This window comes from Mustela lutreola, chromosome 1, assembly GCF_030435805.1.
Source record: "Mustela lutreola isolate mMusLut2 chromosome 1, mMusLut2.pri, whole genome shotgun sequence".
Taxonomy (NCBI): domain Eukaryota; kingdom Metazoa; phylum Chordata; class Mammalia; order Carnivora; family Mustelidae; genus Mustela; species Mustela lutreola.
Genome location: NC_081290.1, coordinates 183,866,278 through 183,880,528, shown reverse-complemented (window position 1 = coordinate 183,880,528; position 14,251 = coordinate 183,866,278). Strand labels below are relative to the sequence as shown.

Below are 14,251 nucleotides of genomic sequence, written 5' to 3'. Positions count from 1 at the left end.
TGGGATCATGACCTGAGCCGAAGGCAGAGGCTTAACGACTGAGCCACCCAGGTGGCCCAGTATTTGTGAATTTTTAGCACGAAATAATAATCTGGGATCCTATCAAATTCATCACTCCCTCTAAATAACATTCTAAGTGTATAGCAGTGTATATTAAGGTGATGGTCATTTAAGTTTGAACACCGTCTAAAAGATCTTCATTTTTACTCCCATTTTTACATGTTTTATGTATATGTTGTTCTATTTTGCATCTTTTCATTTTGTGGGTCCCTTTAATCTTAGATATAATTGATTTTATTACTTTTGTCTCTTAACCTCCACCCTAGCTTTAAAAGTGATTACTATATTTATGTTAGCTTTTACTCATGAAGTTTTTTCCTTCTGTAGCTGTCTTCTACTTACTGCCATCCCCCTTTACAGAAGTCCTTTTAACATTTCTTGTAAGGCCCATTTCTGCACTGCCTGTACAAACGTTTCAGCTACTGCTACAGAAGCTCTATAGGATGGGACAGAACTCTGGGCCTGAGGGAGTGGGCAGAGAATCAGGAATAGATGAATAACCCCTGGGAGTGAGAGGTGTGCTATCACCTGTAAACATCAGGTGTTTCCTCCTGATCTCCTTGTGGGAAAAACATGGGCTTCCTAATAAGACAGACCTGAGTTGGAACAGGGCTCCACCATTTCCTGGCTATGCAACCTTGGGCCTCAGTTTATTTATTGATAAGGACAAGGTGGTTGTATTGTATTTAAAAAGGATAAAGTGTGTAAAATGCTTATCGAACTGCTAGCAGCAATGGCAGTGCCAGGTGTATGGTTGATTTGTTGCACAAGATTTCTTCAGGCTTTCCTTTTTCTTATTCTATATTCTGCCGTTACAGCTTTGTCTCTCTGAAGCAGTTAATTAGCTACAGGCTGTCTCTATCCCGCTCTCCAAAAGACAGAGGGCGAGGTGTAGTGACCTTTCAAGAACCTCCCCTTTCCTCTGCAGCTGTGCTGTTATCTTTAACTGGATAAATACCTCAGCTCACGAGGTCGAGGTGGTTAGCCATTTTCCATTAGAGCTGAAGAGTGGAGGAAGAGAGTGGGACGGAGGGCGGAATGCCAAGAATTACAAATGTGTGGAAGGGATAACTGGTGGTGAAGGTTAAATCTCAGGTCTTATTTCTTCTCTACTTCGGGATTTGCCCCAATTGGCCCAATAACACTTTAATTTAGTCTTTTCTGCGCATGTCAAGGTCTTTTGTCCCTCGGCGGACACCGTTGCCAGCCAAAGCTATGTCTCCGCGCTCGCCGCTTTCGTAGGGTGCCGAGTTGTACCTCTTCTCCACGCGTGCCATGGCGAGCCGAGGGGCTCGTCAGCGCCTGAAGGGGAGCGGGAGCAGCGGCGGGGACACGGCCTCCGCCGCGGACAAGCTGCGGGAGCTGCTGTGCAGCCGTGAGGCGAGCGGCGCGGAGCCGCGGACCGAGTAGGTGTGCGGGCGCGGCGGGGGCGTGGCGGCCGGGCGGCGCGGGGTTGGCCCCAAGGGTCTCCCCGGGCGGCGCGGTCCAGCCTGGTTTCCCCGGGTACCTGTGCTCTTCCTGGACGGGTCCCGTCCGGTCTTCGCCCAGCCCTGGGTCCCCCATCGTGCGTCCCGTGTTTCTCGGGAAGAAAGCCGGGAGGGAGGCTCGGAGGCTGCTGGCCCAGGCCCAGAGCGGGCTGGTGTCGTGCGGTTTGAGTTGGCCAAGCCGCAGGGGGGGAGAAGAGCAGACCTTTCCCGGCAGTGTGCCTCAGTTTCCTTCATTGCCTGCAAAGTCCTAACCCCTTCCTCTAAAGTGTGGGCCCCACAGCCGCCAGCACCTGCAACCGTCTCTCTCCCCAAGCCCAGGCACTGCGGGTTTAGGACCGCAGTAAAGGACCCGTCAACATATGGAACTGGAGGGGGTTATGCACTTCGCACAGATTTAGGCCTCTGTGCATTTGAACAAGTGGGGGAATGAATAAAGATGTGGGAAGTAATGACCTTGTTACGAAAGAAAAAGGGGAGAGCTCTGTGGCCTTTAAGGAGTGTCATCGGCAGTGAGTTAAAGTGTATGAACAAGCTTACGCTTTAGGAGCAGGAAGTGGAAAGTAAGATTCATTCAGGTCTTCGTCCCTTCGGTGTTCTACTTAGAACAACTCACTTTTGAGGTGAATTACCTAAGTGTGCTTTGATGTCCTGGGCATTCTTGCCGTTTCTGCCCTGAACCGCTTTCTAGTTAGTAGGTCTTCCTGACATATCCTCCCTTTGCTTCGGAGCAGGTTATCTGGGAACAAAGCAGGACAAGTTTGGGCACCTGAAGGATCTACTGCTTTCAAGTGTCTGCTCTCAGCAAGGTTATGTGCTGCCCTCCTGAGCAACATCTCTGACTGTGATGAAACCTTCAACTACTGGGAACCAGTAGGTGATTTCTTTAGTTTTCATTCTTTTTTTCCCCCCTTGATTTCACTGCTTGGGACCTTGTTGCCAATCAGGATACAAATAATATACAACTGTGGCTGAGAGTAAAACAACTTTATTTACACTTTTGTATTCTAAGCTGATGATTTACCTGCCTTGAAGGCCATGGGAAAATGGGGCTTTTTACAAAAAAGATGTGATGTGTAACTTTTGTAAATTTATTTTAAATCAAAATAATACTTTGAGATAATTTTTAAAGTTACCAACTACAACCAAACTTAAAGGGAAAAACATAGCTCTCTGTTCTACTTCTCATAGCCAAATCCTAGTCCCTAGAGGTAACTACTTTCTTTTTCTTTTCTTTAATTTTATTTTTTCAGTGTTCCAAGATCCATTGTTTATGCATCACACCCAGTGCTCCATGCAATCCATGCCCTCCTTAATACCCACCATCAGGCTCACCCAACCCCCCCACCCCCACGCCCTCCCCTCCAAAACCCTCAGTTTGTTTCTCAGAATCCACAGTCTTATGGTTCGGAAGTGACTACTTTCTTTCAACCTTTTTTATTCTTTTTTCTGATTGCTAAAATAAAATGTTATTAAATGGTATGATTGTATTACTATTTTGTGATTTATACACATATGTGTATAAATATATATGTTTGCTGACTTCCTATTACAGGGAATTCAGAGGTGAAATATTCAGATCCCATTTTGCATTAAAAAATGCTTAGCATAGGTAGTTTAAGGAAAATGCTAAGGTTTAGAATTTCTCTGGGCTAATGAGTATTTTAATTACTTGAGAGGGAGAATGAGTGGTGGGGGATGAGAGCGAAAAAGAGAGAGAGAGAGAGAGAGAAGCAGACTCCCTGCTAAGCAGGAAGCCTGATTCGGGCTCCTGATCCCAGGACCAGGAGGTTTATGATTTGCGCCAAAGGCAGATGTTTAACTGACTGAGCCAAGGTATCCCTTGGCTAATGAGTATTTCAAAAAAAAAAAAATAAGTAGAGTGTAAAATTCAAACTTTTGACATTGACCAAACAATAATCTTGGGGAAGTTATAATGTCCTAATATTAGTCAGTATTGGATCATTTTGATTCTTATCTATTAATTGTAAATCTTGTTAAGAATTTCATCATTTCTTTGTACCTTTGTCTTAGTAATATTTTTGCTTGGAAACTTCACCTGTATTCGCTTAGCAAAGATTTTTGGCCAATTTAACCCTGAAACTGTTTTTTATTTTCAGACACACTACCTCATCTATGGGAAGGGGTTTCAGACTTGGGAATATTCCCCAGTTTATGCGATTCGCTCCTATGCTTACCTGTTGCTTCATGCCTGGCCAGCTGCATTTCATGCAAGAATTCTTCAGACTAATAAGGTAAGGGCAGGCAACCTGGAAGCAATTAGAGGTGATTAAGAGAGCAGTCTTTGGAACAGTTTTCAAAAAAGGACAAAATAGATTTGTAGGTAGGAGAGGACTTTTTAAAGAGTAATCATTTGTTCATTTAACAAACATTACTGGGGCAACTTCGTAAAAATTTAATTCCAGGATACTTAACATATAGTGTTACATTAGTTACAGGTGTACAATATAGGGATTCAACAATGCTATATCTTACTAGGTGCTCATCAAGATAAGTGTATTTTTAATTCCCACCACCTGTTTCATCCATTCCTGCATCCCCGTCCCTTTGGTAACCATCAGTTTGTTTTCTGTAGTTGAGTCTGTTTTGTTTTGTCTTTTTTCTTCATTTTTTTTTTTTTTGCTTTTTTTTTTTTTAATTTTTTATTTATTTGTCAGAGAGAGAGTGAGTGAGAGCGAGCACAGGCAGACAGAGTGGAAGGCAGAGTCAGAGGGAGAAGCAGGCTCCCTGCGGAGCAAGGAGCCCGATGTGGGACTCGATCCCAGGACGCTGGGATCATGACCTGAGCCGAAGGCAGCTGCTTAACCAACTGAGCCACCCAGGCGTCCCTTTTTTCTTCATTTTTTGTTTGTTTCTTAAATTCCATATATTCAGAATATGTGTGAAATCATATGGTATTTGTGTATTTGCAAATGGCAAGATTTCATTCTTTTTTATGGCCAAATAATATTCCATTGTATGTCTATACCACCTCTGTATTCATCTATCTACGGACCTTGGGCTGCTTCCATAATTTGGCTATTGTAAACAATGCTGCAGTAAACACAGAGGTGCATATATCCTTTTAGTTTAGTGTTCTTATTTTATTTGGGTAAATATCCAGTAGTGCAATTACTGGATCCTGTGCTAGTTCTATTTTTAATTTTTTGAGGAAACTTCCAGGTTTTTCAGTGGCTGCATCAGCTTGCACCAACCAGTGCACCCGAGTTCCTTTTACTTCACATCCAGACCAACACTGGTTTCTTGTGATTTTGACCATTCTGACAGATGTGAGGTGATAATTCATTGTGGTTTTCATTTGTGTTTCCCTGATGACTGATGTTGAGCATCTTTTCATGTGTGTGTTGGCCCTATGTATGACCTCTTTGGGGAAATGTCTATTCATGTCTTCTGTCCATTTGTTTTTATTTTTATTTATTTATTTATTTTTGTCCATTTGTTTTTAAAGATTTATTTTAGAGGGGTGCCTGGGTGGCTCAGTGGGTTAAGCCTCTGCCTTTGGCTCGGGTCATGATCCCAGGGTCCTTGGATTGAGCCCGGCATCGGGCTCTCTGCTCAGCAGGGAGCCTGCTTCCCTTCCTCTCTCTCTGCCTGCCTCTCTGCCTACTTGTGATCTCTCTCTCTGTCAAATAAATAAATAAAAATCTTAAAAAAAAAAAATTTATTTTAGAGAGCACACACATGGGCAGAGGCAGAGGGGGAGAGAATCCTGAAGCGGACTCACAGCTGAGCTAGGATCCCAATGCAGGGCTTGATCCTAGGACCCTGAGATCATAACCCGAGCTGAAATCAAGAGTTGGCTGCTTGACCAACTGAGCCACCCAGGTGTCCCGACTTTGCCCATTTTTTAAATTGGATTTTTTTCCTTTGTGTTGAATTGTAGACTTTTTTTTTAATATACTTTGGATATAAACTAATGGACAAAATTTTGTCTGGTAGGCACTTTGAGTGCTTTGGGTGTAACAGTGGCCAAATCCTTGACCTCATGAATTTATAGGTTAGTGGGGAAGATGAATATTGAACAAGTAATTATAAATGCAGTCGGTCTTATGGACGAAAAGTACAGTGTGCAATAAGACAGCCTATTAGGAGATCCTAATTTTAAGAGTGCTAAAGGATAATTAGGAGTTAAAGGAGACCTAACCTGATTACCTTTTAGAAATTTGACTGTAGGGGGTCTTGGCATGGATATCTATGGGTTTATGCTGTTTGGAATTTACTAAACTTCTTGAATCTTTAGGCTTATGTCTTTTGCCAAATTTGGGAAGATTTTAGCTGTTATTTTTTTTTTTTTTTTTAAAGATTTTATTTATTTATTTGACAGAGAGAAATCACAAGTAGATGGAGAGGCAGGCAGAGAGAGAGAGAGGGAAGCAGGCTCTCCACTGAGCAGAGAGCCCGATGCGGGACTCGATCCCAGGACTCTGAGATCATGACCTGAGCCGAAGGCAGCGGCTTAACCCACTGAGCCACCCAGGCGCCCCAAGCTGTTATTTTTTTGAATACTTTGTCATCTCTGCCCTGTTTCTCTTTGAGATTACAATGATATCAATGTTAGATGTTAGATGTTTAATTATGGTCCCACAGATCTCTGAGGCCCTATTTTTTAAATATTTTCTGTGTTGATTGAGCAATTTCTAATCTTCTAGTTCACGAATTATTTCCTCTGTCCCTTCCATTCTGCTCTTGGGTATATCTGTTGAGCTTTTATCTTGATTGTTATATTTTTTGTTTTTAAATTTCCCTTTGGTTTTTCTTTATATATTCTGTTGCTTTACTGGAACTTTGTATTTCGTGTTTCCAGTGTGTTCTTAATTGCTCATTGAAGCATTTTTACAACCGTTCCTTTAAAAGTTCGTCAGATAATTCTAACTTTTGTCTCATCTTGTTAGTATCTGCTGATTGACTATTTTCAACTATTCAGTTTGAGATTCAGTAATTTTCAGTTGAAATGTGGACATTTGTGGGATTATGAGACTCTGGATCTTATTCATGGGCCCAGCATGCTTCCTCTGCATCTTTGGGTCTTTTTGAAGCCTTCTGTTTTGTCTGGCTGCTCTTGATCCCACTCTAGCAGGAGAAAGGAGGGTGTTATCCACCTTTGTTACTGCCAGGTTGGGGTACAAGTTGAGGTTCCTCACTTTGCCTTCACTCCTGTGGGCAGGAGTGAGTCAAAAATTATCCAAGTGGTCTCCACTGACAGCCCTGGCTTCCTACTGGACCTTTGATGGCATGGGTGTGAGTTAAGCTCCTTTTTTTTTTTTTCCCCCCCTTCTTTCTGGAGTGCTTTGCTGGAGTAGAGTGATTATTGTCTGAAGGTTTTCTGTCTTGTTAGGCTACCCCTTTCTCGGCCTTTTGGCAAGATTGACCAGGCTTTGGTTGGTGTTTGTGCTCATTTGCATTTCTAGCTGCCAACTTCTTTAGTTCTAAGTCTGGAATATAGAAGGCGAAAGAAAACCTAGGGAACTTAACATTATGTTTTTCCTCTGGTCTTAAAATCCCTAGGCAGTCTGCTGCTTTCTCCCTACCTTGAATTGTCCCAGGTTTACTTCACCTATAATGTCCAGAGTTGTTGGTTTTACAGAGCAGGATGAAAAGGGAAAAGTATGGTTAATCCATCTTCCATGAAGCAGAAGTCCCTGATGAGAGAACTAGAGGGTGAGTAGGAGTCATCTAGGTAAAGGAAGGATGGGGATGAGGGAAGAAAACCATGAGGCTGGAAGAGGGCCAGTATGGCCTTGTTGTATAAATAAGCTTGATGCTTGGAAGAGACCGTGAGTGGTGGAGTGGGTTTTATGATACTGAAAGGTAGGAGGAGGCCAGATTTATACAACACCTGGTAGGTTCTAGTAAGCATTTAGACTTTTATACCCCCAAGGGCTTTCTGAAGCCATCCAGAGGTTTTAGAGGAGAGACATGATTGTGTATGCATTTTAGACTGATAAGAAAGGTAGCGTCTTAGAAAGTGATACAACTGTCTTTCCCTTCCCTACCTAATAGCTAATTTCTGGTTTTTAGAACTTAGCAGAGGAGAGGGGTACAGGAGAGGTCTTAGTAGAGAAATGACCATATGCAATGCTTAAGCCTTTTGTGTCCTCTTGGGTATCCACTGTCCCTTCCAGTTTGACATATTCAGCAGAATCCTTCATCTCCTATCACTCTTCCCTTACATCAACTATATGAGCAGGAAGCAGAACAGGAATGAAGATTTCCCTTGTTCTTCCATACAGTCTCCTTCCTGGTAAGTTTTACCAATGGAAGCCAGTAGGAAGCCACTTGACGAGGAGGAATTAGAGTTATCGAGTCCCAATCCCAGCATCCTCATGCCCAGTAGAGAGGGTGGATTGTTGCTAAAAGAGCATCTGGTAATAATTGGCACCCCTAGTGATGGTTTCCAACTTCTTGCCACCCTAAACAGGAATACCTTGGTTTTATCTCCCTCTGGATCTGGTTTTCAGTTTCTCTGAATTATATATTCAGTGGGATCTGTGTGTGTGGTTTCTCTGAAGGATGTATTCCGTGGGATGTTTGTGTGTGTGTGTGTTTGTGTGTGTGTGTAGAGGGTACTTAATTTCTATTGCCATATTACTCCCAGAGTGGCTATCCAACTTCACACTTCTGCAACAGTGTTCCATATTTCAGCCACCTCACATCTCCTGAGCACTTGATGTTCTGACTTGCTAATTTTTGCGATTCTCATGTATGTGAAATGTTTCTCATTTTAATTGTCCTTCCTTGGTTACTTGTGAGATGCAGCATTTTTATTTGTCATTCATTCGTTCTTTTCTATGATTTACCTATTCACATTGTTTGGCTGTTTTTCAACTGGTTTTTCTGGGTTTCTCCTCTGATTTGTAGAAGTTCTCAGTGGTAACCCCTTGTAGGTTTTAGATACTAGAAATTTTTTAAGCTGTCACTGCTCTGTTTTGTCTGTGGGCCTTTTGTTGAACAGAAATCTTTAATTTTGTTCAAGTCAAGCCAATTAGTTTTTCACGTAATGGTTGGTAGGTTTTGGGTCTTTCTAAAAGAAATCCTTCTTTACCACAGTTCACAAAGATGTTCTTAAGTATTTTCTTAGCTTTCTGGGTACATTGGTGGCTCAGTCAGTTGGGTGTCTGCCTTTGGCTCAGGTCATGATCCTGGAGTTCTGGGATCAAGTCCTGCATTGAGCTCCCTGCTTGGCTGAAAGGCTGCTTCTCCCTCTACCCTTTATCCTGCTTGTGCCTTCTCTTGCTCTCTCAAATTGTAGAAAAGAAATATTTTATTTTTTTAAGATTTTATTCATTTATTTGACAGATCACAAGTAAGCAGAGAGGCAGGCAGAGAGAGAGGAGAAAGCAGGCTTCCTGCTGAGCAGAGAGCCCAATGTGGGTCTCAATTCCACAACCTTGGGATCATGACTTGAGCCGAAGGCAGAGGCTTTAACCCACTGAGCCACCCAGGCACCCCCCAAAAAAGAAATATTTTTAAAAAGTATTTTCTTTTTTTTTTTTTTTTAAAGATTTTATTTATTTGACAGAGATCACAAGCAGGCAGAGAGGCAGGCAGAGAGAGAGAGGAGGAAGCAGGCTCCCTGCTGAGCAGAGAGCCCGATGTGGGGCTCAATCCCAGGACTCTGAGATCATGACCTGAGCTGAAGGCAGTGGCTTAACCCACTGAGCCACCCAGGCGCCCCTAAAAAGTATTTTCTTAGCTTTATAATTTTACCTGTCACATATAAGGCTTTAATACCTTCAAATACTCTGCCAAATAAATAAAATCTTAAAAAAAAAAAAAAAAGAGATCACAAGTAGGCAGAGAGGCAGGCAGAGAGAGAGAGAGAGGAGGAAGCAGGCTCCCTGCTGAGCAGAGAGCCTGATGCGGGACTCGATCCCAGGACCCTGAGATCATGACCTGAGCCGAAGGCAGCAGCTTAACCCACTGAGCCACCCAGGCGCCCACCTTCAAATATTCTTTTTTTTTTTTTTTTTTTTTTTTTTTAATTTATTTATTTGACAGATCACAAGTAGGCAGAGAGGCAGGCAAAGAGAGAGAGAGGAGGAAGCAGGCTCTCCGCGGAGCAGAGAGCCCGATGTGGGGCTCGATCCCAGGACCCTGGGATCATGACCTGAGCCGAAGGCAGAGGCTTTAACCCACTGAGCCACCCAGGCGCCCACCTTCAAATATTCTTAAAGAATTTTATTAAGTAATCTCCATTTTTAAGATTTTGTTTATTTATGACAGAGAGGGAACACAAGCACAGGGGAGCTGGAGAGGGAGAAGCAGGTTTCCCGCTGATCAGGGAGCCCCATATGGGGCTCGATCCCAGGACACTGGGATTATGACCTGAGCTAAAGACAGATGCTCAATGACTGAGCCACCCAGGCACCCCTTGAATATTATTTTTTATAAATTGTAGAAAGATGCAGCTTTATTTTTTATGATATAGTGAACTGGATTTTTCAGTGCCATCTCTAAATAATCCATCCTTTCTCTTCTGATTTGTAATACCTTATCTATCAGACACCTTATTCCCACATGTATGGGTCTGTTTATGTCCTCCTTATTCTAGGTCATTGGTCAAATTGTTAATACCATATTTTTATTATGGCTTTGTAGTGTGTGTTAATAATCTGGTTGATAAATTTTCTACTTTGTCCATTTTAAAAGTTGTATTTTAGGGGCGCCTGGGTGGCCTAGTGGAGTAAGCCTCTGCCTTTGGCTCAGGTCATGATCTCAGGGTCCTGGGATCGAGCCCCGCATCGGGCTCTCTGCTCAGCAAGAAGCCTGCTCCCCCTCCCTCTCTGCCTACTTGTGATCTCTCTCTCTCTCTGTGTCAAATAAATAAAATCTTTAAAATAAAATAAAATAAAAGTTGTATTTTAAAAATCCTTTCACATTTGCCCCTCCCCCAAATTCTTTTTTTTTCTTTATTGGAATCCAATTTAATTATATTAATATGAAAATCAGTATTTTTATAGGTTTGTTATTCCATCCTTAAGATGATGTATTTATCTAATTAGGTTTTCTGTATCCTTTAATAAAATTTGTAAATGTACCCATTTCAGTCTTAACAAGTTTTGGGAAGCTTAATGCCTACATTCTTCATACTTTTTTATTTCTGTTATGAAAGGAATCTTGTTTTGCTGGGTTTTTTGGTGGTCATTGCTGATAGGAATACAATTTTTTTTTTTAATCTTAATCTAAATCTCGCTAAATTTCCTCATTAGTGTCACTGGTGTATCAGGTGTAGGTCTTGGATTCTCTTCCATCTGTGTAGGTATAGTTTAGTTTCTTCCATTCCTTATCCCTCCTTTTTTCTTTTATCCCTTTGCACTGACCAATATTTCTAGTTATGTGTTGCATATTGTTTTGGGGCATTGTTGTCCAGTCCAAAGACAATTCTTACATTAATGTTAATTTTTAGCATAATTAATGTTAATGTTTAATTTTTTTTTAATATTTTATTTATTTATTTGACAGTGAGAGATCACAAGTAGGCAGAGAGGCGGGCAGAGAGAGAGGAAGGGAAGCAGGCTACCGGCTGAGCAGAGAGCCCGATGTGAGGCTTGATCCCAGGACCCTGAGATCATGACCTGAACTGAAGGCAGCAGCTTAACCCACTGAGCCACCCAGGCACCCCTAATGTTTAATTTTTTAAAAGATTTTATTTTCAATGGGGTGTGTAGGTGGCTCAGTCATTAAGCGTCTGCCTTCGGCTGGGGTCCTGGGATCAAGCTGGGTGTCAGGCTTCCTGCTTAGCGGGAGGCCTGCTTCTCCCTCTCCTACTCCCCCTGCTTGTGTTCCCTCTCTCGCTGTGTGTCTGTCAAATAAATAAAATCTCTTTAAAAAACAAAAAAAGATTTTATTTATTTGACAGAAAGCAAGTAGGCAGAGAGGCAGGCAGAGAGAGGGGAAGCAGGCTCCCCGCTGAGCAGAGATCCCAATGCGGGGCTTGATCCTAGAACCCTGAGACTATGACCTGAGCCGAAGGTAGAGGCTTAACCCACTGAGCCACCCAGGTGCCCCCAAATAAATAAAATCTTTAAAAAAGTTAAAGATTTTATTTTTATTTTTTATTTTTTTTAAAGATTTTATTTATTAATTTGACAGAGAGAAATCACAAGTAGACGGAGAGGCAGCCAGAGAGAGAGAGAGATAGGGAAGCAGGCTCCCTGCTGAGCAGAGAGCCTGACGGGGGACTCAATCCCAGGATGCTGAGATCATGACCCGAGCTGAAGGCAGCGGCCTAACCCACTGAGCCACCCAGGCACCCTAAAGATTTTATTTTTAAGTAATCTCTACACCCTCCCTATGTGGGGCTTGAACTTAAACCCCAAGGCCAAGAGACATAGGCTCTTCTGACTGAAGCAGCCAGGTACCCCTAATTTTTAACTTTCCAAATGTTTTATACTTAATTAGATGAGGGGTCTTTACATGTGTAGGTACTTTGTATTAAAATTATCTGAAATTCTAGCAGCATCTAGAATAGTGCTCAGTGTATATTAGGCTTTCAGTGTGTCTTTATTGAAGTAATGAATGAATCTGGCATTTAATTTTGATTTATTGTGCTCTTTTTGGAATATTTTGTTTATAGTGTTGAAAATGTGAAGTATCCCTAAGTTACATGCAGTAATCTTAATCATGATATATATATAAGTACTGCTTACATTCTAAAGTATTCGATGCTCTTAAATATACCAGTGCACTATAGTATGAAAACTATTAATAAAACTCCTGTTACTGTTTTTTAAGTTGATGTTCTTAATTATGAAATTAATCACATTACATGTGTTTGGAAGACAGGAGGGAAAGTATACACCTAAGTCCTGGTAGCCTGATACAGCCACCTTAACCATTTCACTACATTTATTTTCAGTCATCTCCTATGCTTCTGATTTCCAAAGCTATAATTCTGATGTGTATTAATGTGTATTTTTATCTAGTATTGAGTAATTAGCTGTCATTATCAATATATTATGGTTGTTTAGGTAATGTTTATTGATTGTATGAGTTTTATATGAATTTTTCCACTGTTGCTGTAATTGTGAATTTCAAGATCTGTAATAGTCCATGAAATACATATGCATAATTGATTGGACCATTTCCCCATCATTGGATGTTGTGTAGTTTTTTTTTTTTTTTTTAAGCAGTTTTTTCCTAATGTAATACTGCCACACTTACCATTTTCATGAGTAGAACTAACCTTCCCTGCTTAGTCCGAGTTACTTCTGCGAGCTGGTCTTGTAGAAATAGGTGTACTTGGTCTAGGGGTAGGAATACATGTATGGTTCTTGATACATGCTGCTTTTCAAAAGGATTATGCCAATTCAGTGTAATGAATGACAAATGGAAGTGTTTCATCTTTAAGAGTTTTCTGTGACTTCTGTTTTCTTGTCCTGGGTTTCTTTCAGATTCTTGTCTTCTACTTTTTACGATGTCTCCTGGCTTTTGTGAGCTGTATCTGTGAACTTTACTTTTACAAGTGAGTATAAAACTTTGCTTCTAAAAGTGCTAAAAGTGCTATGATGGAAGCCCATTATAACATTTTTTTTCTGATCATAAGCAGTGTTTGAAATAGAAAACACTTCGTCCTAGCTCCTAATACTGTATTTGAGGTAGGACTTAAGGGGTGCCTTGGTGGCTTAGTTGTTAAAAGTCTGCCTTTGGCTCGGGACCTGGTCCTGGGGTCCTGGGATTGAGCCCTGTATTGGGCTCCCTGCTCAGCAGGAAGCCTGCTTCTCCTTCTCCAACTCCCCCTGCTTGTGTGCCCTATCTGGCTGTGTCTCTCTGTCAAATAAATTTTAAAAAAAATCTTTAAAAATCTTAAAAAAAAAAAAAAAAAAAGTAGGACTTAAAATTTTTTTCTTGCTTTATTGACATATAATTGAAATAATACTGTGTGAATTTAAGATGTACAGCATGATTATTTGATAAATGCATATGTCATGATGTACCACAGTAAGGTTAGTTAACACATCCATCACTTCCCACTTTCTATGTGGAGAGAACATTTTAAGATTTTCTCTATTAGCAACTTTCAAGTACATTAATATTGTATTGTTAACTATAGTCACCAGAACTTACTCCTCTTCTAAGTGGAAGTTTGTATGCTTTGGCCACCATCTCCTAATCTTCTGTCTCCTCCCTTCCTTCTGCTTCCCCAGCCCCTGGGAAGCACCATTCTATTCTGTTTCAGCAAGGTTGGCTTTTTTTAGATTCCACATGTGAGATGATACAGGATTAATCTTTCACTGTCTGACATTTCACTTAGCATAATGCCCTCAAGGTCCATCCACGTGTGTTGCAAGTGGTAGGATTTCCTTTTGAAATTTATGACTGAATAATATTCTGCTGTACACGTATACCACATTTTACCTACTCATTCATAGGTGGACATTTAGGTTGTTTCTGTGTCTTGGCTATTACGAATAGTACAGCAGTAAGCATGGGCCTACAGCTATCCCTTTGAGATAGTGATTTCATGTCCTTAGGATGTGTATCCTGAAGTAGGATTGCTGGATTATATGGTGATTATATTTTTAATTTGTTGAGGAAAGAAGTGGGACTTGGTGTTTTGAAACACTGTTGGAGGGGAAAACTTTTAATGATCACTTTTCCTTCCTGAGGTGTGTTAAGTTCCGTATCTTCATGTAAAGTTAATATATGGGTAACTGGTGTTTCATGTGGTAGGATTTAGTAGAGCC

At 41.3% G+C, this 14,251-nt stretch overlaps 1 protein-coding gene across 1 annotated transcript in view; it reads left to right on the top strand.

Moving 5' to 3' along the window:
- Positions 1–1,112: 1,112 nt before the first annotated feature.
- Positions 1,113–14,251, top strand: part of ALG9 (ALG9 alpha-1,2-mannosyltransferase) — a 96,272-nt gene continuing 83,133 nt past the window's right edge. The window contains exons 1-4 of the mRNA XM_059180402.1: positions 1,113–1,466; positions 2,279–2,417; positions 3,665–3,799; positions 12,959–13,029. Coding sequence (XP_059036385.1) covers positions 1,336–1,466; positions 2,279–2,417; positions 3,665–3,799; positions 12,959–13,029 — 476 coding nt within the window. The 5' untranslated portion in view covers positions 1,113–1,335. The remainder of the gene's footprint in view (positions 1,467–2,278; positions 2,418–3,664; positions 3,800–12,958; positions 13,030–14,251) is intronic.